Source organism: Sceloporus undulatus, chromosome 3 (assembly GCF_019175285.1).
Source record: "Sceloporus undulatus isolate JIND9_A2432 ecotype Alabama chromosome 3, SceUnd_v1.1, whole genome shotgun sequence".
Lineage (NCBI taxonomy): Eukaryota > Metazoa > Chordata > Lepidosauria > Squamata > Phrynosomatidae > Sceloporus > Sceloporus undulatus.
This window is the reverse complement of record NC_056524.1, coordinates 170,011,117-170,037,743: the sequence shown is the minus strand read 5'-3', so window position 1 is coordinate 170,037,743 and position 26,627 is coordinate 170,011,117. Positions and strand designations below refer to the sequence as shown.

At 40.0% G+C, this 26,627-nt stretch overlaps 1 protein-coding gene across 6 annotated transcripts in view; it reads right to left on the bottom strand.

The window, feature by feature from the left end:
• Nucleotides 1–26,627, bottom strand: part of COL13A1 (collagen type XIII alpha 1 chain) — a 211,839-nt gene that overhangs the window by 119,266 nt on the left and 65,946 nt on the right. For all 6 annotated transcript variants that reach the window (XM_042458083.1, XM_042458084.1, XM_042458085.1 and 3 more), the window contains exons 3-6: nucleotides 22,718–22,725; nucleotides 18,144–18,170; nucleotides 7,708–7,743; nucleotides 3,737–3,763 (exon numbers count right to left, since the gene is read on the bottom strand). In XM_042458083.1, the coding sequence (XP_042314017.1) occupies nucleotides 3,737–3,763; nucleotides 7,708–7,743; nucleotides 18,144–18,170; nucleotides 22,718–22,725 (98 nt within the window). The remainder of the gene's footprint in view (nucleotides 1–3,736; nucleotides 3,764–7,707; nucleotides 7,744–18,143; nucleotides 18,171–22,717; nucleotides 22,726–26,627) is intronic.

The following is a 26,627-nucleotide window of genomic DNA, read 5'->3' as shown; positions in this document are numbered from 1 at the left end:
GTAGGTTTTCTTCCTAGCATCACCCTAATTCATGATACTGACTCACATTTTTCTAATATGCAATTCCTTCTTCATCTCTAAGTGTCTGGCTCATTCAAAGGGACTCACACTTCCAGGTACATATGATGTGATTCACTTGTGTCTGCGCTGCTAACCCTGGAAAATCACTTCATTTTGGTTTAAATGAGAGTCTAGGGAGATGTGAAGTGAATTTCTGGAAGCAAGGATGCTTTCTGAGGTTTCCACAATGCTAACCGTGCTGTGAAGCTGAGATAATCCAAAATGCACGCTTGCTTCAGAGCCTCCTTAATTGCCTGCTCAATTTGCACATTTGTAAACAAACACATTCTTATTACAAAAACACCACAAATCCCTGTTGTAATCTCTTCCAAAGAAAAATTTCCACTTTAAAGACTACCCAAGACTTCCCACTGGTCAAAGGGATGGAGCTCATTGTATTTCTGCTTCTCGTTGCTTTTATTACAGAACTGCAAGGAAGAAGGATCTCTGCAATTGCACAGAAGGACAGATCAAAAGAAAAAAAATCTAGTGCATTTAGAGCTGCCCTATTTCTACACAAATTTAACCCCAAATTGTGGATTAGATAGCCACTCACTGTATCAGTGGGACAAGAGGAGTAGTAAGTAAGGGCTTATATTCAATTAAAGTATAACTGAATTGTAGAATTGGAAGGGAACCCAATGGTTATCTAGGCAAACTCCTGCCCACACAGCTACCTTTTTTAAAAAAATGCATGTGGTGTAATGAATGTCTAATAACCAACTTTCAAAGGAAGAATCATGCTAGTCCATTCCATCCAAACATCAAAATCTTGTCATTCCCTCAAGATCAGATTCAGTTGACTCATGATGGGCCAGAAGTCCTGTGTTCTTCCACATCTCGCATTGTCCTGGTTGGATGACACATGCCATTAGCCTCAGGCTGGGATAAGCAATCTGGATGCCAATCCAGTGGTCCTGGCCTGATCTTGCCTCAAAGGGGCCTCATTCCAGTCCAAAACAACCAGCTGTTTGTCATGGAGTTTCCAAGAAAACCTGCACTGACAGCCAGCAGACCAGACAACCCTGGGTACCCTTTATCTGCTTCCACTGTCGTGTCTTCCCTGAAGGCCTCTGCCACAGCGTCTGATGTCAGAAAGGGGTGCCTGGCCATATGGGTATAGCCAAGTACCCCATTTCCACCGTTACAGGCTGTGATGGGGGTCTTCAGAGAAGACATGATGCTGGCAGCATATAAAGGGTGTTCAGTGATGGTGGAGCCATAGTGTAATGGCAGGCTTTGTATAAACACCTGCTCATCACCACACTGGCCCAGGGACTGACCTAGTATCTTGCCTGTCTGTTCAGGCCCGAAGTCAATTGATGCATGGTAAGTCAACATTCAGTGTCAACATTAATTCAATAGTTTACTTTATTACAGACTAGCAAATAAATTTCAGTGAAGAACACAAGAAAAGTCAAAATGTTAGGCATCAAGAGTCAAATGGTTCCAATCTTACATGCAACCATTTGGGTAGGGAGTGGGATAGATGACCTGCATCTTCACTCTAATAGCAATCTCTGGTGACTGAGTGTAAAGGGTGTTAGTCTGAGAACAGGGCTAAGAAGAAACAAGGAGGGAGGGATCAGCATGCTTGAGTGAAAGTTGAGCTATGTAAATATAAGTCACTTAAAAGGCCAAAGGGATCAAACACCCACGCAACACATACACATACACAAGCCTAGTCCTCCAATGTCGATATCAGTTGGAAGAGAAACATGCAAAATCTAGGGAGGTGCTGGGCATGGGTGGGGATTAAGGAGAATGACTTCCTCTACTTGTCTACTGCTTGTCTAGTCGGAAGAACACTAAACAACAGCACTACTGTTGGATGATGAAAACATAGAGGGATACTGGGTTGGATTCAGAGTTAGTTATAGTAAATCCATTTCAGTAAGAGCAAAGCAACCATCTCAGGAGGCAGAAGGTAGGATGTAGAAGCAGTCATCTGTTGATTCTTTCTGACATCCCAGGAGTTCATGTTTGTGAGGGGACAGAGTTGATATTTAGTCCTAAACTAGCCAGCTGCCATAAGATATGACAATAGATGCTGTCCTGTTGTCACTGTTGAAGTTAGATTCAACAGGTGCCAGTCACCTTCTATATACAGAATGGAGGTGACCGCTCTCCATTGTTTCCAGCAGCAAAATATAGTGGGTTGAAATATAAGGTCACTGATTTCAGTGGGTCTATGACTCAGTCTGCAACTAATCCATTAGGAAATATTACCTAAAAAATGTCTCTGTACTAATGACCCAACTTGCTAATGGCATTTTTTTAGTTTAGCATGTTTGATAACCTGAAGGACACAAAAGCTTACATTCAAAAATTACTTCATGGCCCGAACAGACAAAATAAAGCTGCTTTGGGTCACTTTGGAGGTATGCTCTTTAACTGACAAATGCATCTTAAGAGGCCAGAAGCTATGCCAAAGCTGCGCTCCAGTCCTTAGGACTGGAGAGTGGCTTTGGTGTGGCTTCCAGCCTCTTAGGACACACATATCATTTAAACAGATACCTCCAAAGTGACCTGAAGCAGATTTATTTTGTCCTGTCTGTTCAGGCCCATACTCCTTAATACAGCATGCCATGCAGCTTGCTTTACTTTTTACCACATGTTGACAGTGCTACTAAATATTGTAATATACTGAAATAGGGGGAGGGGGGCTGGAGACCTGCTGCACATATCCTCCCTGTTTACTTTGCTGAGGCACAACATCATCTCAAATTGTTGTGCCACTAATAAGTACATAATGTTCTTTTGGCACATCAGAAGCAAGGTTTGTTAGGGTCAAAGTGGAACAAAGGATTTGACCTCTGCATTGCAAGATATTTTAGGCTGTTATATACATCAGTCCCAATGAGGAAGGAACTGATATCATGTTTATCATTTTGAAGGGAGTAAAGGAAAACACCATTACAGATTAGAATAAATGTTTGAGACTTCCCTCTCACCTGCTTTCCTCAATTTTTTTTTGGTGAGGCTTTACCCTCAGATAATAGTGTGTAACAGTTGAACCAAGGTTTGTAATTAGGAACTATGGAGCTGGCTCAGCAGACTACATCTGGATAGGGCTGTCTAGAATGCAGCTGGTGCAGTAAAACCATATGTCCGCATGTATCTTTCCTGGACACACCAAGCACAGCTGTCAGCAATGAAACAGAAAATGGTTCCAACAAATACCAGAAAAGGCCAGCTGCAAATGTTGAGTTTATCTGACCATCCCTATAAATAAGCTCCTATAATGTTAGTTTAAATTATGGTAAACAAATCAAAATCTGCAGCCTTGGAACATGTGTGGGCTCTTTCAACCAAGTAAAGGCGAAAAATGAACCCATCTATTCTTGTTCCCATATATTAATCTTTTGCAAAGTATGGGATTTTAAAATTGGCCTTTGATTCACGTGGAGGTCTGTCAAGTTCCTTCCTTCCTTCCTTCCTTCCTTCCTTCCTTCCTTCCTTCCTCAATAATATGTCTATGTGTGCATAAATGGAGGAGTGGAATGATTTCACTTCAAACACATGGCAGGTCCACTTTTTAGGTAAATGTTTCAGAGTTAGTGAGATGTGTTACAACATAGGGGTTTATCCCACAATGGCAATATTCCTACAGAATACAAGCAGCAGCTATTGGGAAACCCAGTGTGAAGTGATGAGTTAGAAAGGACTGACTCACCTTCTCTCCAGGTTGCCCCTTTAGTCCCTGGGCCACCATTTACATCAGTCGCAGCCACATGCAAGAGGATGAAGGGAAAAGAAAGAGAGACACAAACACAGGAGTCAGTGTTAAGGCACACTAAGCCCCCAAACAACATAAATACACATAGAGGCACAAAAACTCAATGGGACACACACGGAAACATGCTTTGCTTTATGCTCACAAACAAGCACAGTGACTAGTGACTTTTATTCCTCTCTCGGTCTGATTTAAGCCACCATCTCAGAATTTCAATTCATTGTCCTAGTAAGAGATAATTCCAAATGTTTTCTAGATAAACAGCTCATCCTACAGGGAACATTATTTCTGAAACTTACCTCTTAAGATTATAGATAAGAGTACTGTGAGATTGTTCATCTGTATTTTTGTCTGACTGTCTACCTACCTAGCAATATCTAGATAGGCAGTCAGACAGAAAGAATCTCTGCATATAAAGAAACTAGTATATCTTGAAAATGGCATTCTAACTCATATTTTCTCACTGATGTGTTGCTGTTGAATAACTGTATGGAGTTTATCACATGGAGGCCCTTCCGTGTGCTAAACGTCACGCAAGCACCATGGGTGTGATCTCCCATGGCGCTACAGAAGTGGAATCGCGGCTCCCACTCCGTTCCTGTCATGCACTCATAACCATGGAGCCTCCTAGAGTGCTTTTCTTATTATCCCATCAATAAAAGCACTCCAGGAGGCTCCCCATGGTGCTGGCGTGACGTTTGGGGTGAGTGCTTGCGTGACATTTAGCACATGGAAGGACCTCTGTGTGATAAACTCCTATGTGTGTGTGTGTGTGTGTGAGAGAGAGAGGACATGTAGCCATGTAGTAGTCCACCTACACTCTGAAATGGTGTGTCCATGGACTGTTTATTTCTTGTGATTACCTGTTTACCTAAGACCCTTGTGCAGCTGACAAAAGTGGGAGATACAAAGCAGTGAAGCAAGGAAGCATACTGAGTTCAAAAGAGGGCAAAAAAGTATGATATTTACACTAGGCTTACAGGATTAGGTGGACTAGCGTATATTTGAGCTCAGATCACAAGTTAGTAATGCAGAAATAGCCACAGACCTGCCAAGCATCCTTCAACCCACCACTGTCACAAAAGTCTGAATGTTTAGATGATCAAGTTTGAAACTCATTGTATAAGTAGTTTCATTTTAGCCAATGCCATGATAATCAAAATAATAACACCATTCCGAGATGCTAGTAAGGAAATGAAATAAAAGTAAAACCTGTGTCTAGAAAATAACAGGCCACTTCAGTTAAAGACATTTAACCTATTTCACCAGTGGTCCAAGCTGGTTGTGTGAGAGGGTACCAGTTTTCAGAGGCTTATAGGTAATAGCACAGACTGTTAAAGAAGCTCCAAGGAAAATGATGGCTTGGCATCCACAACTTTCAGTATGTATGGTTCCAGTATCTATGTCATAAAGGGACCTCATACTTCATATCAAACTGCAGGATCTTCCTATGAAGGAAGCACCTCTGGAAAAGTTCAGAGCAATCCAAAATACTTCTTGAATTTTGCTGGAAAAAAGTTTCCACGCATCTCTAGTTTCTCTGAAAGCAAGCACTGGCATGAATTTGAACAGTTCTCCTCAAACATAACCACTATGGAATTTTGGTGGAAATCCCCATTAGTACCAAAATTTGGGATTTTCTCTTAGAACACTTTGTATTATCTGGAGAGGCGTATGCCCCACAGTGTCTTATTATTATTACACACCCACTCACCAATTATGGAGAAATTTCAAACCCCTTAGTAGTTTCAGCTTTATGTCAAGAACATGATTTACCTCTGCTTTTCGATAAAATTGGGAAATTTGATAAATTCATATGTTTATGAAATATAATGTGGTATCATTGTATTAATAGTGATATATATCTGCTAGAGTTGTTACAGAATAATGCAATGATCTGGATTATTCCAAAACATATATGTGATACATAGACTGTGTATTAATCTTATACAGTCACCCTTTCTATCTGCAGGGATCCATTCCACCACCCTCTGCAGGTAACAAGAGATGCAGGATCTCAAGTCATGTTGTTTCCTATGGTGGTGCAACATGCGTGCAGCTGCTGGCATGGCCATGTACACGTACCTCCATTAAAACCAATTTGTGCACCTTCAAGTAATTTCCAACTTATGGCGACTCTAAGGTGAAGTTATCACTGCATTTTCTTAGCAAGATTTGTTCATATTAGGTTTGCCTTTGCTCACCCAGGATGAGGAATTCATACCCTGGTCACCTGAATCATAGTTGTTCAAATCATTACACCATGCTGGCTCTTCTAGAGAACATTAAACATAATAGATTGAATGAGATATGTTGCAATAAATATATTGCAGAACTGTTGAAGTGTTTACTGTTCTCTTTAGTGTTTCAGAGGGTGCAGAGGATACTTCAACACTTCTTCAATACGTTTATCACAACATCCCTAATCCAGTATATTGTTTGCAAAAAAAACCAATATTTTATGCAAAATACATCTTATGTGCAAAACCATTTCTTGTGTAAAACCCAGTATTTTGGGTGTTTTGTAAGAGGGTTTTTTGGTAAGAAATCCTGAAATGTGAAAAATAATCAGAAAATGCAGAAAAATATTTTGAACTTGACTAGTGGGAAGAATAAATTTGAAGTTTTTCCTTTCTTGCACGTGAGAACAAAATAAGCAAAGAATTACATCCTATAGAACAACAGACAGGTGACACTTTTTAGGTTCCCCCCCTCCAATACACATGAATGAAAGAGACCCATCTCATCACTGTACATAACATTTACATATACTGTCAGAGACAATACATTGCAGGGTGGACTTTGATAAGTAAGCATGCATATCTTTTCTTGCAGAGCAGTTCTATAGTTGCGGTAAAGTACCAAAGCTCATATGCAATCCTTATTGAACTTTGGAAACAGAAAAGAAGCTCAATGAAGCTGCCAGCCATATAAAGTTCTTTGAAAAAAGTTTAAAGTTTGGAAAAGAGCTTAAGAACAGGTGGAAGTGGTTTCTTCGGGAGGCAATGTGACTATATCAGATGTCAGTTGTTAGTTTATGCAACTATGTTCTAACTTTATGTTGTGCTGATACTTCTTTTTTTCCCCTCTACATTCAAACAATGTTCTTTCTTAGACAAAGATATGTTTTTCTGTGCAGCTTTTCTCAAATATTAGAAAGGCCTAAGGAATCAGTACATTTTACAAACAACTTTTTCCTTCCATAAATGCACAAATTACTCTTGTTTTAATTACTCTGGTGCTATGACTGTCCTCCAACCAGTTTAGAATTTACTCAGAGTTCATCATAAATTTCTATTCTCCAAATTTCCATATTAAAAATTCCATGTTAGATTTATTTATGAATTACTTGTGCATGTAAGAGAGAGTGTGAAGATTACAGCTACAATCCTATACTAACCAATAAGAGAATAAATACCATTTAGTTCATGGGCTTTTAGGCAGTTGCCACAATGCAGAATTAATGCAGTTTGACACGAGTTTAACTGTCATGGCTTCATCCTATGGAATCCTGGGATGTGTAGTTTATTGTGGTACAAGAGCTCTCTGACAGAGAATGTTAAATATTTCACAAAACTACAAATCCCAGAATCCCATAGCATTGAGACATGGCAGTTAAAGCAGTGTCAAACAACATTAATTCAAATGCAGCCTTAGTTCACATGTGTAGGATTGCAGCCTTACTCATGCAAATTTCTTATGTCTTTTGTTTAGTCCACTGCAACGTTTAAACCAGTCTTTAAACTTTTAAATACCTGCTCCTGATTTTACTCTTTCCCAGCCAAGCTAGATCCTAGAAAAGTATTTACTTCTAGATAATTACTATATCACCCTGATACTCAGATGTGTCCTAGTTAGCAGAAGGTTTGGAAGCAAGTATGCCAGATAATCATAAAAGTTTTAAGACTCACCGGTAGTCCACGGATCCCCATGGTGCCTTTGTCTCCCTAACAATTAATGCAAAATCAGAGGGCGGTTGGAATCTGATCATATGTGATGCTATAAACTGTGATACAAGTGAACTTTCACAAGAGGGTTTATGCAACTACAATGATTAGTTAAGATTTTATGTGTGATTACATGGAGTTATGTGCATTTTATGGAAGCCTTTAGAGTCATGTGCTGAGACTACCTTCTTTGTGGTAGTGTATAAAAACTACTTACATGCATTTGATACTGAAATGGTTGCCTGTTTCTTAAGGGCAGCACATCACTATTGTAAGTAAGGAATGGGAAAAAAATATTAATCCCTCAGCATAGAAAGACTGTTCATGAAAATCTAGGGCATGGCTTATATGTTTATACTTACCACTTTAATGAGAGGTAGGGATTTACTAAAAGATGGAGCTTGTTTGTTATGTATTACATTTTTATGGAATCATTGCTCCTTCAGATATTGATAAACTACTACTCTTCTTAATGCTTCACCAACTGACTTTACCAGCTAACATCTGAAAGACCAAAATTTGGGAACCACTGAGCTAAATGGAAGTAGACATCAACAATATTTGAAGAGTGAAAGATTTCCCACTCATGAGATGTACTATAATGACAGGCTGTGATACGACCATATTCATTGTTAGAAACAAAATAATTTGTTTTTCCTCTTTTTTACTTTCCTTGTATTATTCAGTGAATTTCCTTCTCTGCTTACTAATTTTAATACATTTTGTAGTTATTAACAGAAAATATGAAATCTATCTTTAAAAAGAAAAAGGGGGAAACGATCTATATGTCATGTTTCATACGTACATATCCATGTAGTCTGTGTGCAAATGTGGTGTTTGCAAACATTTTAACACATCTATAAGCATACAAATGCAGCTGCGTAGGAAATTTATACCAACCCATCATGGCACAATTATAAAAGATTTTGCATTCAGTAGTCCTGATGCACATTCTGTTTTATCCGTTTATTTCTTTAGTTATGTACTAGCTGTTTTGAAATTTTGTTATATTTTGAATCCATTATCTGTCTTGCTTGTTCTTTTGTAATCATCATACTTTACTTTCTTTGTGTCATCATGTAAGAAAAACTAATTACAAATCAACTACTTCACTTTTCCTCTATGGTCATGACTCAACATGTCAATATGTGTGTTTAGTGGAGAATTATGCAGAAATCTGCCTGCTTATTTGAAATTTCGGCTGTGGAAGAAGCAATTTTTCAGCCTGTTGTCTCTTCAGCACATAGTGGAAATAGCAAAGAGATCTATAGTCCCACTGCATTTTCCCTTCTTATTTTCATTGAAGTATCAAGAGTAGGGATGTAAAGAGTGCTCACAAATTTGCTAATTATCAGTTATAAAGGGTGACATAGATATAACCTAATATAAAGACCTGTCTTGTAAGATAACTTTCCCCCACCAACCTATTGTTGATTTTTAAGAAGCTAATAGTAATCCCACACTTATCTAGTAAAAGGGAGCTCCACAGAGTTCACTGCAACCTATTCCCAGTAAGAAGGCTTGCAGCTGTGTTTTATTGTTTACCAATGTTTTGTTTAACTGTGGAATCCCCTTTTGAACAATGTACCATGCAATATGCCACTACCATAATATAAATAGTTTGAGAAATCCTTAATGCTTTCAGTCTGGCAGTACAAAGCACTGAGTCATATTGACAGTTGTTTGTCCAAAGAACTGTGTTCCTGCCTTTTTCTCTTCTATGAAAGCAGCAACAAGGATACTGTGGCGACGATAATGGGCTGTAGGTGGCCAGAGGTATTCTGAGAGTAATCACAGATCAAGGCAAAATAACAGTAAATTAAATACAAATTATTCATTATCTACTATATAATGCCAATTAAGTAAAAAATGGTAAGGGCCTGTACAGACCGGCACTTTGGGTTCAGCATCCTGATGATGCTTGCCCTAACTCTGCCCCCATGGTGCCATGATGGCACACGCCTTTCCAGATGCCGTGTGCCATTACGACACACCTCTAGCGCTGCAGCTGAATGATGCAGCACTGAAGGGGCACCTTAGAGCCATACCACCACAGCTATGGCACCCCTCGGGCTCTTTTTTGCGCCCTTCAGAGGCTGGATCAGGGCCACAGCATCAGGTTGTCATAGTCCCAATCTGGACAGGAATCAATTAGGGGCAATCTGTACAGCCCCATAGTAACATTAAAACTGACATATCCATGAACTTGTCTGTAGTGTCTTTGCAGGCTCTGGACACAGTACTGGACAGTGAAGCAAAATATGGCCCCCGGTGGGAGGGCAGCCTTTTGTGGCAGTAGCATGGGTTGTGGATCTGGCGGGCATAGCTTCTGGTGCTGTGGAGCACTGAATCGGGAGTCCAGGGGCGCTGGGATCGTGGAGGTGTTGCCATTCTGGGGGCAACTCCTGATTAGCAACCCCCGATGACAAGGGGCGGAGATGCGAACAGGTGAATATTTCACATCCCAAGGCCTGGCCATGACCAGGCAACAGAATTCATCAATCAACAGTTGGGTTGACCGATGCCAGAACCTGACCCAGGCCAACTCCACCTGTCTGCTATATTTAATAAAGTTGTGGCCTTTTTTCCCCATATGGTGGTCTCTGTGCATTCCTTTATGCAGCGCCCCCTCCACTGCAAATGCTTCTTACATCAAATAAGAAGCAAGACATGCATCTTCCACTTCCCTACAAAGCACATGTGTAGAACCCTACCTCCCCATTAGTGCTCCTAAGCATGTAAGGGATTAGGTATTTACTATCCAATACCAACTGGTTAAAGATGGGGTGAGTGTGTTGATCAGACCATCTGAATCTGTGCTGAATTTAGCCCTTCACAGCTAAGATAAATGATTCAGGATTGCCCTCATCCTAGCCTAACTCTGGCTGCTGCAATAGTGAAGAATTAATGCAGTTTGACACCTCTAACTGTCATGGTTCCGTCCTAGGGAATTGTGGGATTTGTAGTTTGTTGTGACACCAGAGCTCTCTGACAGACTAAGGCTAAACACAAAATTACAAATTCCAGGATTCCATAGCATGGAGCCATGGCAGTTAAAGCAGTGTCAAACTGCACTATTTGTGCAGTATAGTTGCAGCCTCTGTATCCCAGAGCTGGAAGAGGTTTGAAGCATTCAAGCACATCTTTTTTAATACTGCATTCTATATTCTGGTGGTATCATATCCTGCAGTACATAAGCCCTGTCTATGGTGTTGAGAATAAAAGATGGATACTTATGATAGCACAATGCCTATAATGTAATGCCAAGAAATACACTGACATCTGGCTAATGCTTTCACCCTGCACAGTGCATTGCTGCAGTCTTCATAGCTTAATAAATAAGCACTGTTGGCTTGGCTGACTACCTACCATGTTCCTAACGTATTTATCACCAAAGCAGCCAAACACAACACAATGGCCTGAAAAGAAGGCGCTGCATTTGCAGATTCTCCCTTAAGGTTTCAGAGAATATGTTCAGGGCCTAGGCTGTTTGTTTGGAAGTCACAAATGAGTGATATTTTATCCAAAGCTCTGCAGTCTTTTCTTTCTGTAGACTAAGCTTTGTCTTCAGTTCAATATGATCTTTCTCTGATCTTTTCAAGCAGGAAACCTCCAAACTGGCTTCCTGAAACTGAAAGAGTGAAAGCACTTTCCTCTTGGAACCCAAGAGTAAATCTCTTCAGTTATTGAAATTCCACTATCTTGCTCAGTATTGGCCAAAATAAAGATATCAGTGCATTGTGGATTTTAAATTTGGTTGTATTTTGCTCACTATGAGGCAGGCTTATCCTAGAGCACATGTGTTAATGTAAACTAGAATCAAGGAATAATTAGTAGTACAGCCTATCACTTAACATATTATATTGTGATACAGATACCCAAGTACAAAGGAGATAGACATACAGTTGTATATAATATACCAGTATATTTACCAGCATCATGACCAGCTGGATGCTTCTCCCCCTTTTCTCCTTACTATTTGCTTCTAATATCCTAACATATTTAATATACCAGAAATATACCAGTACTAGTACTGGCATATTTATGGTATATATTACCAGTACATATATCATACTCTAGAAATAATATACCAGTACGTTTACCATTGTCATGACCAGTTATACATTTCCCCATTTTTAATCCACATCACTGGCTACTACTGGCAAGGACAGAGAAACAACATGTGCCTCTAAACATTATGGATAAAAGGGAAAGAATTCAACATGATGGCAGCCCCATGTTGAGACTATAGCTTAATGCAAGGCTGGGAACCTGTGACCTTTTAGATGTTAAAGAACTTCCCCATTCATAATTCCTCATCACTTCCTAGAGGACTGATGGGAAATGGAGCCTAAGTCCACCTGGAGGACCATCAGTTGCTTGACCTTGCCCTCATGCTTTTTTCCACCCAGAGAAAAGTTCTTTGATATGAAGAGAACTGTCTTTGAATGTTAGATCCAAAACACACTGCAGAAATAACCCAGTTTGAGACCACTTTAACTGCCCTGACTCAATGCTAGGGAATTCTGGGAATTGTAGTTTTGTGAAACATTTAGCCTTCTCTGTCAGAGAGCTCTGGTGCCACAATAAACTACAATTCCCAGGATTCCTTAGCACTGAGCCAGGGCAATTAAAGAGGTCTCAAACGGGATTATTTTTGCAGTGTGTTTTGGACCTGTGGTTTCATTACCGGAAAAAAAAGAGTTGTGTGTTTATTTTAATAACAACTCATCCAATAATACCCATTGGATTTTCACTGGGACAAGTGTAAAGATGTCACTAATGTAATAATTTTTTAGAAGTGCCAATCCTCGAGCATAACTTTTTCCTGGAATATTCCTCATGATCCATCATATCTACTGCCAATCACTAATACCTGGTTTTGATATGGATTAGTATTAGGTTTGTTCTTACAAAGTGACTGGCACCAAGTTGGTTTAGCTTTTAATCTTGGCTAATAAGACAAGTCATATAAACAAGCTTAAGGGTGAAAGAAGTAAGCTGGCTGCCACAGGATGACAAGAGGTTTTGCATCCTTTGTTGTTGTCCATTAAGAGGAACTACAAATAGGAAGTGGAGCTGTATTAATAACATAATATACTGCTTTAAAATAACGACCACTAGCAGGAAAGAATATGATTACCATGAAATTAACAGCAGAAATAAATAAATGAAATATTACAGAATTGAGTAAATCAAAAATACAATCAATATCTCAAGTAAAGGGGGAAATATGTAAGAATCTATTGAGTGCAAAGGAGCCTATAAGGTCTCCTGTCATATCTACTCTCCACTATACTATTTTAAAAACACAGACTCTGGAGATTTTTTTTGGAAGGTACAGATTTGCACAAGCAGTGCTCTCAAAAGAAAATGCAGGACATGTACTTCTACCAAGCATAAGGCCTAGAGAATGTCCTGATGCAATACTTGGAGTTAGCGGTGTATAGTGAAGTGGCCACATTGCTGTAGACAATATATTACAGTGGGACCTTGGTGTGGTTCCAGGAACCCTTGTAGAAAATCTGTGAGTGCTCACGTACCACTATATACAATGGGGTAATAAAATGGTGTCCCTTATATAAAATGGCAAAATCACTGCATTTTGGAATTTTTAAAAATATATATTTTCAAGGCATGGAGGTTGAACATATGGATGTGGAATCTGTGGACACAAAGGGTCAACTGTATTTAGAAATTGAAGGGTTCCAGATGGATCTCTAAAGTGGGAGAATGGACTTTAAAATGGTAAGTGAAAATTCAGTGAAAACAAATGCTTTTTGGGCGTGTGGGTGGGTGGGAAAGCCAACTTTACAAATAGACTGATGGGATGTGAACTGGCATCAAGTAACCAAGGGAACTGGGAATCTTGCCTGATATAGCTACAAAAATGAAAGGGATCTAGGAGTCCAAGTAGACCACAAGTTGAACATGAGTGAACAGTGTGATGTGGCAGCTAAAAAGACCAATGCAATTTTAGGCTGCATCAATAAAAGTATAGTGTCTAGATCAAGAGAAGTAATAGTGCCACTGTATTCTGCTTTGGTCAGGCCCCACCTGGAATATTTTGTCCAGTTCTGGGCACCACAATTCAGAAAGGACATTGAGAAACTGGAAATCAGTGGCTAGGTGGCACCTGTAGGGAATAGCAGCATTATTCAAAGTTTGCTATGCTTGTGTCGGCCTTTTCTGTTTAGTCTAGAAAATCTTTCTTTTCCTTTTAAACACGGGAGAGACAACTAGGACATTGAGAAAATGGAGCGTGTCCAAAGGAGGGCGACTAAAATGGTGAAGGGTCTTGAAACCATGCCCTATGAGGAACACCTTAGGGAGCTGGGGATGTTTAGCCTGGAGAAGAGAAGGTTAAGAGGTGACAGGATAGCCCTGTTTAAATACTTGAAGGGATATCATGTTGAGGAGGGAGCAAGCTTATTTTCTGCTGCTCCAGAGAACAGAACCCGGAACAATGGATGCAAGCTAAAGGAAAAGAGATTCCACCTGAACATTAGGAGGAACTTCCTGACAGTAAGGGCTGTTCAACAGTGGAACACACTTCCTCGGAGGGTGATAGAGTCTCCTTCCTTGGAGGTCTTTAAACAGGGGCTGGATGGCCATCTGTCGGGGATGCTTTGATTTGGATTTCCTGCATGGCAGGGGGTTGGACTGGTGGCCCTAGTAGTCTCTTCCAACTCTATGATTCTAAGTGCTTTTGAGCAGACATTTATGCCCATGAAAGAACAGGTGTCTGTGTGAATAGTAACAGAAATGTAAAACTTGTGGGTATGGTGATGAGGTGATAAGTTTAGTCACCTGAACTTGCTGTTGGTTATTGGGGGACAAAAGTGGGAGGAAAGATATTGTCTAAAGTCAAGGTGAGTCAGCAACCATATGAATTGTAGACGGAGTTCTTAGAATGTAGTATGATGTTGGGTGGGAGCCAAAAAGGCATTGTGATAAAATAGACGAGTTCTATGTGATTCTGGTCAATGCCCTTCAAAAGGATGTTGTAGAGATGGAAATGTGCAGAAAAATGCAAGCAAAATGACCAAAGGACTAGAGCAACTTGCCTATGAGGACAAGTTGCAATGTCTGCTGCTGTTCGCATCACTGCTATAGACAACTGTTTGGCCACTGTACCAGCAGAATGTTGTACTAGATATTTCCTCAATCAAATCAAGCATTGTTCTGCTTATGTTTTTAAGTCAGCCCAAAGGTTGAAGGACCAAGAAAGTTTTCTGTGAGGTTCAGAGAATTATAAAGTTGGAAGAGACCATGAGTGCCATCCAGTTCAACCTGCTGCCAAACGCAATCAAAACATTCCTGACAGATGGACATACAGTCTCTGTTTAAAAACTTCCACAGGAGGAGATTCCACCACACTCTGAAGCAGTGCATTCCACCATTGAACAGCTCTTACTGCCAGGAAGTTCTTCCTAATGTTGAGGTGGAATCTCTTCTCCTGTAGCTTGCATCCATTGTTCCATGTCCTAGTTTCTGGAGCAGCAGAAAACAAGCTTTCTCCATCCTCAATATGACATCTCTTGAAATATTTAAACATGGTTGTCATGTCACCCTTTAACATTCTCTTCTCCAGGGACATATAGGTTCCAAAAACAGCTATTAAAATTAAATAGAAAAAATCAAAACCAGACAAATATAGCTTATGCAGAAGCTAAGCTTTGCTGAGAGTGAGGGGCCACTTTTTGGTTGAAACAAGGAGCAGCAAAAGATAACTTCCATCTTTTTTCAGGAAGAAATTCCTCACATCCTAACTCAAAACAAAACAAAACAAAAAAGGTATGAACAGGCCAAAAAATGGAAGAGAAAAGGTGCCCCTATACTTGGGTTATTTATTAAGATAATGTCTATACCATTCAAACCTTTCCTGCAATCTCTTTAGCTCTCTCTTACTGGTGCTACAAGAAATTTTTGCCAATTACAAACTCTTTCTGTGTTGATTCTTTGGGCTATCACTGTGACTACAGTATCAAGGATGAATTTAAAATTTTAGAGAGACTAGGGACTTATTAATGCACAGTACAGTGGGATTCACAACTGTTTTCTGCCTTGCCTGCAAAATGGTTTAGTCCAGCACTGAAAAACAACAGCAGAAACAAAAGGTAAATAGAGGCAGCTGACTCATTATTACAAATTAGTAGTGTCACAACAATGAAAGACTGTGTCCATGAAGAAATTGTGGACTTGCCGGACTTGTAGTCTGAGAACATCTGGAAGGCCATGGTAAATATGGGCTACCGACCCAATACAAACCACAGGGATAACCAATACTAGGTAGTTTTGCAAATTCCAAAATGTCCTATAAATACAACCAACAGCTTGGTGCAATGCCAGTGTGTGAATGGGGACAGGAAGGATGTCCCTTCCCTGTCATTATCTTATGTTCTACTCCTTGGCTTAGGCTAAACCCAAATCAGAAAATGGATGCCTTTTGTGTGATAGATTTTATGCTGCAAATTCCTTGAGGAATTTAACCCAGACCACTGTGAAAGACTGTATAATCAAAATCCACACAATATTTGCACAGAACCTGTCATCTGTAACTTGAATGGCACCTTGTAGAATTTAATAATTGAAATCTGTGTTCCTTCCTATACTCCATTTCAAGACTGTGACTATTCAGCTCTCTTGACTTGAACGTCAAATCAGCCTTTTCTCTTGTTCACACACACACACCTTTACTTTTTAAATACACATTTGGTTTCTGAGCTTGAATAGTTATTTCTGTGAAGAAGGAATATAATGACACTCTGACATCTATAGTAATAGAATGATACTGTGTGTCCCAGAGCATCATCCTATCACTTCACAATTATAAATGGCCTCAGCATATTTTACTTCTTAAAGGTAAGTTTCTAAGCTCTGTGTGGTTGATGAAAATAAAACTTTTGCCTATGAATTTTGCAATATCTCTTATGGACCAGCATTGGATGCTTGGCTTCATGTGTAATTTGTAAAATTCTTAATTTAGCCATTTGGGAGTCAAAGTCTACAACTAGGAGATCGTTCAACTTTACATTTGAAAAAGGGACTTTAGCCTATGGCTTGTTGGTTTTTGTTTGTTTGTTTGTTTGTTTGTTTGTTTGGCTTTTATCCCTCTGACCATATGTAACAGTTAATTTTGCTTATTTTGATTTTTTAAAAATTGTACCACCCAAAATTAATCTCCACATTTTTAAGTATTAAAATGGCTATGTTCCTCTTTACTTCCATTCTCTGCTTACCAAGGAACCTGTGAGTTGAAGACAACCCTGGATAATGACAGGATTTTTTACCTTCAAAATAGGCACAGAAATACCCAATTGTCTGAATTCACAGATGACCACTCCAAGAACTACAGTTACAGGTAAGCAACCTGTTCTTGTGATGTGTTTATTTCTCCAGAAAAAAATTGAGTCTTAGATGAAACCTGTAACCTGCATGGCATCTAGAAGAGCCTATTGTACTTGCAACTCTTCCTCCACTGCATCTTAAGACTTTGACTATGCAGACTTCATGACTTCAACACAAACTTTTTCCCCCATCCCATGTGCTTTTTTGTTAACAATTTGCCTAATAAAGGGACCGACAGAACTTGAAAGTTTATCCACAGTTTTGTTTACTTTACAACTGCTCCCAATAAAACTATTCTCTGGCACTGGTTTGCAGATTTCTCCCACCTAATGGATTGTTTTGTTTTGTGCATAATCCTAAATCACTAAGTGTCTGTCTCCAAATGATGGTGACTGTTAATTTGTGTCTTCAGGCAATTTCAGTGGCTGAAATAATACAGGAAATTCTTATAATTAAATGGGAAAGGCAATATGGTGAACCATAGGCAGATCATCATTAGCAGAGAGGTGTGATCTACCTAAAAATGTTGGAGCAAGGGATTCCTCACCTCTTAGTCCACAGGCTGCTTCTGTCCTGAACAAAAAGAGTTTATATAAAAGATGACTGGAAAAAATGCATGATCCCCAATGTAAGTGGGACTTGGATCATGCTATACCTAAAATCTTTGTTCAGTATTGGACCAGCTTGCTCATCGCAACGTAATCTTAATCTCTTTTATTTACAACATGTTCTTTATAATATTGTTGGCTATCTCCCCCTCAGAATTCATAGCTCTTAGGCCTGCCTTCTGGGTGTTTCTAGGCTGACAATTCTAAGCACTATCAATTAAAAGCATTATGTAGCTATTTCATATTTTCATCTTTAACCCTTTAAGTGCTGGGGAAACCCAGGAGGCTTGTAAATAAGAAGATATCTTCTGGACCCTTTGCAAAATTCTGCAACAGCAGAAGAGACACTGCAATATAAAAGCTGTATTTCAAAGTGCCCTAGGCTGCAACTAGTAAAAAAGAGAAAGGAGAAAAACACAGAAGGAGTAAGGGAATATTTACCGGAAGCCCAGGTCTTCCTGTAGGACCCTGAAAAGAAACACAGCAGAGGAGATGTTGGCACAAAGAACATAGGGATTGGTCTGGCACTGACAAACAATCAAATATAAGATAATTGAATGTTAGATGTGGAGAATGTCATTCTCCAATGGTAGCAGACCATTTAATTTGCACATATAGGCCAAGATCATACATTGCCCAGCACAGTGGGTTGTGCTAAAGCTCACTATTCATCACCCATGATAGCCCCTCTGAATGGCCTTCTATCACTGGTGGAGAGCAGGATGTGCATTGGTGAAATATCTGGCTATGCTCCACAGCCAGATGCAGTCCAATAGAATCTTCCATCAAGACATTGGCAGATGATGTAATCAGTCTACATTTGGCTTGAGGGCATAGCCAGATGATTCTCTGATTTTCCTCCTGCCACGGAATGGCTGATCGGCAAGGTCTATTGCAGCTAAACCATGGGGTCTGGGGTGTCTTTGGTCACTGCAGATGATAAAGAAAGCTGTAATTTCTTCAGTGACCCAAAATGAAGAAGACACACACAAGCATAATGTGTATGGCACTAACAGGATGCTTGTCATAACATCCTAGGTTCAGTCCCTGGCATCTTCAATTAAACAACCAAAAAAAGGAAGGCTGAGAATTGCTAAACACCCTGGTAAGTAGTCACAGATAGGTTAATGAATTGACTCAGCAGAATCTGCTCCATGCATCCTAGAGGAAGAATTGGGTCTCACCTGGAAGAGCTTTTTCCAGAATAAACAGCACATCGATTTGTTGTATACTATTTGGTCTCTCAGCTGTATTCTCAAAGAATGCTTCTAGGTGAGAAGCAACTGGCACTGGTATTCCACAATCACATTCTAAGGCCCCCTATGAGCCCTCACCCTGGCCTAGACATTATTATGCAAGTCATTCAGTCTGTCTATTGAATCCTAACTTCCCCTAATATTACCAAAATAACCAGCTGACACCATCTACTCATTTATAGAGAGCAACAGGGTTCTCCTTTTCATATACTTAGCTTTGAAATTCAAAACCTGCTTGTGGTGTGAGATACAGTCTTCCCAGAATCCACCCAGACCAGAACACATTCATGAATTAAAATCTGTAAGTATATCTACTGTGGAAAATAACAGACAAAATTAATAATCATTTGATACAGGATAAGAAATGATAGCCCTAATCTCCTCACCTAATCCGATTCCCATCTTTAGCAGCTATTCTAACCATCAAGCTTTTATCTTGTCCTTCCAATTTCTCTCCCCCTTCTTTCCTAAACCCTATCTCCTCTAACTCTCCTCTGATTCCTCTAACTTTCTCTCTCTCTCATCTAAACAAGTTTCTCATCTGACTACCCCCACCTGTCACTGATTCTAAGGCTACCAGTTATTCTATCAGACTCCTTGTAGGTCAGTCATACATCCTCTCATCTATTACATCTCTATAGGTTGTCCTCTGACTAGGACAGTTTTATATAGTGACCATTATCAACTACACACATACTGCATTAGTGAGAAGTCACATGATAAATGGCAATTATTTGTAGAAATATAATGCAGTCTTTCAAAATGACTTATTGTTCAGATATGTTGCATGATTTCTCAAAGAAAACAAAGAAAGTTTACAACAAAATAGGGAGCTATAGAGGCCTTTCTCTCTTTTCTTGTCTGCATGTGTTCACACATACATGCAGACACACACAAACAGACTTGGGGGGGGGGGAATGAAATGCAAAAGTACATCAGCCCAGTTCTGCAGCTGAGCACAAACGTCTCACAGAGTTCTCTCTCTCCTTCACCAAAAAACTACAAAGTTGGGGGCTATTTAGGAGATTTGGGAAAGTGTAAACAGATGTAAAATCTTTGTCTCATGAATTGCCAACAGGTTTTATATTTCCTGGCTTCTACCTAGCAAAGTTTCTTCTGTGCTTCCTACTAACCAGAAGATGCCATAGTGAGCATAGAAAGCAATGTGTTCTGGTTTTGGCTTCTGAAGTGTTTTCGTAGCAAAACCATATACCACTATCAACACCAACAGAACAGTATATGTGCAATGGTGGCTATGGTTGTGAAAAAAATTGAGAGGATGTAATTTCATTGAACAATTCACCTTCCTCTTCTAAAACTCAATTGGTTAAAAAAAGAGAAAGATGAAAGAAGTGGTGGGAGAATGTAGGACAGTTAGAGGATAACAATAAATAAATAAATAAATAAAAATCTACAAACAAGGCAAAGTACTGTAGTAAAAGCTTTATCTGGGAGCACTCGTAATGCCCAACCTAACCCACCATCCAAAATAATACAGGCACAGATAATGATAGCAAAACAATTGCTATAATTCACAACACAACATTAAACTCTCTGCTTACTATCAAATAGTGAATTTAAGCTCATTGTTTTAAGTTCTTATCACATTTGGTTGATAAGTTTTATAGAGCATTCTCCAAGAAGAGCGTTTTTAATTTAAGAGTGGGTGCACACACAGAACCTAGGTATATGTAACATGACTTTCTGTCTTACTAATTTTCTCTTAATAATTCACAGTGAGGCAGAGCACATACTTTGGCTGCAGAAGTTTCTGTGTTCAGTTTCTGGAATTCCTCTAGCTACCTAGAACTGTTATCAGTTGAACCAGAAAGCAACTGGATCAGGAGATGAATGAATGGCTTAATTCAGTAGAGTAGGGGGAGTCACTATTGTGTTCATGAATACTTGAAAGTGGAACAGATTGTGGCTACCTCACACAATATGTAATGTGACCAAGTCCTTTGCCAGCTACTCATTTTGTATCAATGTGCCAGAGCTGTGCTCGTGCATAGATGAATGTACAGAGAATGACAACCTTTTACAACAATAGTGGTTTATGGCAAAATGATTCCTCCCAGCCGTTGGGCTGGTCTTCCAACTGGGCAGTGCAAGGGTCCTGTTTCAGGCAATGGAACAAACAAGTAGCAAGTCTTGACTTACTTGACCTTGCTGCTGCTGGCCAGGGAGCTAAATTACTGTTGACTGGTGATTTCCACATCAGTGAGATGATGACTCTACTCCAGGTTTTAATCTGAATGATCTAATCTGCATCGCAAAAATAATGCTGCTTGACATCACTTTAGCTGACATAGCTTAATGCAATGGCATTCTGAGATTTGTAGTTTGCTGTGGCACCAGAGCTCTCTGACTGGGAAGGCTAAATATATCATAAAGGTACAAATCCCAGAATTATATAGCATCGAGCCATGGCTGTTAAACTGGTGTCAAACTGCATTATTTCTACAGTGTAGATTAGACTACATTAAAAGAACTCTCAATGGTGCTGAATCCTATCTCCCATTTAGTTTCAATACCCTGGACAGCTCATTCAAAGCTTTGACTAAATGAATAATTTCACCAGCCCACTGATATGGAAGCCTCCAGCGACCACTGAGCTTAATCCCCCCCCCCCCGAAAGGTCACCAATGTCAGCTCCTCATGCCATCTATCTTTTGTCCAGGTCTTAGAGAAAAAATATCATAAAAGCAAGGAAACAAAAAGCCACAGGAAGACCTTGGTATGCCTTTATGTGACATGGAAGTAATAAAAACAAGTATGTGCTTGAGATTATGTAACCAAGTTCAATTCTTTTTTGCCAATCAATTCATTTTAACCTATGCTGATCACAGCTGATTTTTTAAATTTTCCTCATTTTGGAATAAAAAGATAAGAACTACATGAAGAGAGTTTTGTCATCAAGCCAGCAAGTTGTTACTTCTTACCAGGCAGGTCCCATGGTGAGCACTGCCAGCTGCCTAAATGACTGGTGTTTTTCTCCACATTGCTGGTAAGACTCAGACAATGTGCACCAGGAGATATTATTTCCCAGAAGGGGAAAGGAGATAATGAAGGAAGAGTTGGGATGCCCCTCTGTTTGAAAGCAAGTAGTTTTGCAGAACCTCAGTTGAGTAAAAATGCTTAGGCAGTAGTCCTTTGCCGCATCACCTTCACAAGGACACAGGATGAGGTAGGGCCAAAGAGACAAGCCAAGCTAAGTGTCTCGTTGACTTATATTTTGGTTTTAGATCTTCAGTGGGTTTTGTAATTAATTAATTACTTAATTAATTAAGATAAGCTCAGGAGGGTTTCAGACAGAGGCTGCATCTGCTCTGCAGAAATAATGCCGTTTGACACTGCTTTAACTGCCATGCTATGGAATCCTGGGATTTGTAATTTGTGGTGGCACCAGAGCTCTCTGGCAGAGAAATCTAAATGTTTCACAGAATGACTATCTCAGAATTCTATAACACTGAGCCATGACTCTTAAAGTGGTGTCAAACTGAATTAATTCCACAGTGTAGATGCAACCTGGTTTTCCTGGTCCCATACCATATCAGAAGATGAAAAGGAACAGATGGAGAGAAAGTATTTGACCTCAGTAAACGTAGTAATATCAATCAAGACCAATCTCTGTCGGCTGAAAATGCCACCCATATTTTGACATTTCTGAAAAATCCCCTCCCTCTGTTCCAGTGTCCAAACACATTACCATCAGATGCAATCTTCACACCAAGCACAGACATTAACTTTGGTACTTACAGGAGGGCCTGAAAGAAAAGAGAAAGAGAGCATAGTTAATATGACAGAAATAACTAATGCCATTGCACTGTAGAAACACAACTTCAGCAACATATAAACCTCTTCTACAGAACCATTGTATATTGCTGGTATCCCTGTTTCCATGAGCAGAATAGGCAGAAAGGTTATTTTCAGCAATCTTGTACTCTGATGCAGCTCCTACCACCCGCAAGATGCTCCAGGGAGATGGTGGAGAGGTGGCATCAGGTGGATGGAAGGGATGGGGGTAATTAAAAATCAGCCCTTCTCTACTAGGCTAACAGATGTGCTTCATCAGAGGAGGAGCACCAGCTCAATACAGTTCACAGTGACTAGTACAATCTGGCAAGCAGGTGGTTCAAAATCTCAACAAACTCATGAAAATGTCAGGATTCTGCAACATGAGGAACTTGTTAAAAAAAGAAAATCAATTCATTTAGGATGTGGTGCTAGAGAAGAGTGCTGAGGACACCATAACAGCCAAAAAGACAAACAAACAGGTCCTTGAAGAGATCGAGCCTGAAATACCCCTAGAAGCTGAGATGATCAAATTTTGGTTTCATATTGAGCTTCAGACTTGGCTTTATACAGGTGTCATACTTTGGCCACATCATGAAAAAGCATGACTCATTAGAAAAAATGATAATGCTGGGAAAGACTGAAAATAGCAGAAAGAGAGGACGACCACATGCCAGATTTCTAGATTCAATTAGGGAGGTAATGGGCCTGAATCTGCAAGACTTGAGCAGAACAGTGGAGGACAGGGGGTCATGGAGATGTCCCACCCACAGGATCACCATGAGTTATGGTCAACTTGAGGACAGTTGACAACAAATATTATAATACACTTTTAAGAATTAATGTATGCAAAGGGCATTCAGCACTCAAAGCACTATTGAAACAGTAAATTGTCATTACTGTTGTTTTTGTGTGCTATAGTGGTCATTCCTTGGAATGTCACAAAATCACAAATACACTCGTCCCTCCACATTTGCGGCTTTGACTTTTGATTATTCACAGATTTTATTAATGTGTTGTCTCTAGAAACATCTAGGTCCTCCCGTGCAACTCTATGGTCAACTTTAACCAAAAGTCACATTGAAAAATCTAGACATTCCTAGAGAGAACACTCATTAGGCATTTGTAGCGACTCCAGCACAGTTCTATGGTCAATGTCTGACAGATGTTAACCACAGAGTTGCACTGGTGGACCTAGAGATTCCTAGAGAAGTGTTCTCTCAAGTAACAACATAGTGTTTTTGTTATTAGCTGTTTTTCCACATTCACGTGGGTCCTGTGCCTCTAACGCCAGTGAACGTAGATGGATGAGTGTATATCAAATAATACAGAACAATAATTGTGATTTAGAGTAGTGGAACTCAGATTTCCTGCCCATTACAGATCTTCAAGAACCCAGAACAGAAAAGGCATGAAATGAAAATGGAATATTTAGAATGGCCTATCCCTATTCAGAATACTAGAGATACTGTACTACATGAGACAGAGTAACCTGAGGTGAGCGTTTGCGCTGAGGCTGTACCTAAAAGCACATTTAGGATGTACCATCTACTCTGTTTCTTAATCTTGCTTCAAAACCTCTTAAACACTTTATTAACATTTTCCCTTTCAGCATCATATTCAGAGATAATCAAGTGGGCAGCCAGGCTGAATTCAAGCAAATAGTGGTTGTTTTGTATCATTTTGAACCCTAAGTACAACAATTGTCTTTCCTTATTGTTAAAACAAAATAATACCATATACCATGACATCATAATCCATTATAGTAGCTGCCTAATGACATCATATGTTAATTTTGAGCTGCCACCAGAAACCTCATGTACTCCTCAGGGGCTGCCCAACATTTCAGAAGTTGATGTGATCAAATTGCAGCAAAAACTTGCCAGACATCTGTCATCAGCTGAAACAGCAGTATGACCTGTCAGTAAATACATTCTGCACACAATTTTCACAATACAAATAAGAGTTTGATCTATCTGGGATCACCAGTTACATGTAATGAAATGTTACTAGAGCTGTTCCTTACCATTTCTTGGGCGGGTTACAGATAGCCAAAAAGCGGCGGTCTGCTGCCGCCGCCAGTTGCAGCATCTGGGAACCGCAACAGCCAAACGGCACGGTTCCTGGACGCTGCAAAGAAGGAGCGCGAAAATCGCGCGCCTTCCTGGGCCCCGGATGTGACGTCACAAGGCCCTAGTCGCACACTCGCGGCGTCATATCCGGAGCGCGACATGCGGATGCTATGTAAAGATGGCGGCCCCCATGTGGACAGGCAGCACCATCTCTTACGCGCTCCGTGTGTACTAGTGTTGGGGACCGTGAGGAACAGATGGCTCTTCCTAACCCTAGTACGTGCTCCGCGCATACTATGTGCGCATTTGTAACGCGCCTTAGTCTCTTATACAATAGCACCTACTACACCCTGTACTACAAGCCTAAGCAGAATGAAATTAAATGTGTAAAGGTGACAACAGACTGGAAATGATCAATACACATCACCATCTACAAAAAAGAAGATGCAAAAGACTGCAGCAACTATAGGACCACAGCTCTAATTTCTCATGCAAGCAAAATCATGCTCAAAATTCTGCAGCATAAACTCTAGCCATACATGGAGAAAGAAATCCCAGAGGTTCAAGAGGGGTTCAGGAGAGGAAGAGGCACTAGAGACCACATTGTAAACATACGGTGGCTACTGGATCACAACAGGGAATTCAAAAATAAAAATAAAAATAAAAATCAGCATGAGCTTTATAAAGTCTTTGGCTGCACAGATCATGAAAGGCTATGGAATGCCCTTAAAGACATGGGAGTGCCTGATGTGAAATTGGTACTCAGGACAAGAGGCTACTGTCAGAACGGAAGACAGAGAAACAGACTGATCCCCAATTGGCAAGGCTGCATCTGTTCACCCTATGTGTTCAACCTGAATGCAGAACTTATTATACGAAAAACAGGCTTGCATACTGAATTTGTTCCTGACATTTCACCTGCATCTGTGGCTGGCATCTTCAGAGAATGGTGGTATGGAGGTGTGTAGGGTATATATACTGTGTGACTCTATGGTTGAGAGGAAGTGATTTGCATGTTAATCTGTGTGTTGGTCTATCTATCTATCTATCTATCTATCTATCTATCTATCTATCCGCACACACCCCACACACCTCCATGCCACCATTCTCTGAAGATGCCAGCTACTGATGCAGGTGAAACATCATGAATAAATTCTTACAGAACACGGCAACATAACCTGAACACCCCCCCCCCCCAAAAAAAACCCCCAACAACCTATGGATGCTGGCTGTGAAAGCCTTCAACTTCACAAAAATAGTTCTGAACTGCCAAAATGTCTTCTGTGGATTTTCTGGCAGGTTTCACAGGCATCCTTGTGCAAATCATCACAATTAACAGTGGGCAGCCATGGTTATCTTAATCTGACTATGGAAAGTAGAGTTTTGATGACTGTGTGAATGGGCAACTTCATCTGTAGTTATCTGCACATTAAAACTGAGGGAGGAGGAGGAGGAGGAGGAGGAGGAGGATACATGTCTTGAAGTGAATTCTTTAACAACAGGTGAAACAGGAACCGACCCATGACAATAAGTGACCAGGACAATTTTAGGTGTTTTCCCCCCAAATTGTCCTCAAATAATAGACAAATGCTTTGTGCTGAAGCACATAAGAAAGGCTGACTGGTGGCATTGAAAATGAGGCACCTAAGGATGTGAGTGATCGTTGGCATTACAAAGGTGACCTTTTACAAATGTTTTTTGTCTCCAATTTCTGCAACACTCCCACTTCCAAAGCAGTTCCTTGTCCACTCAACAAAAAAAATCATATTCAAGTTGATGTTTAACCTGGCTTCTGAAAAACA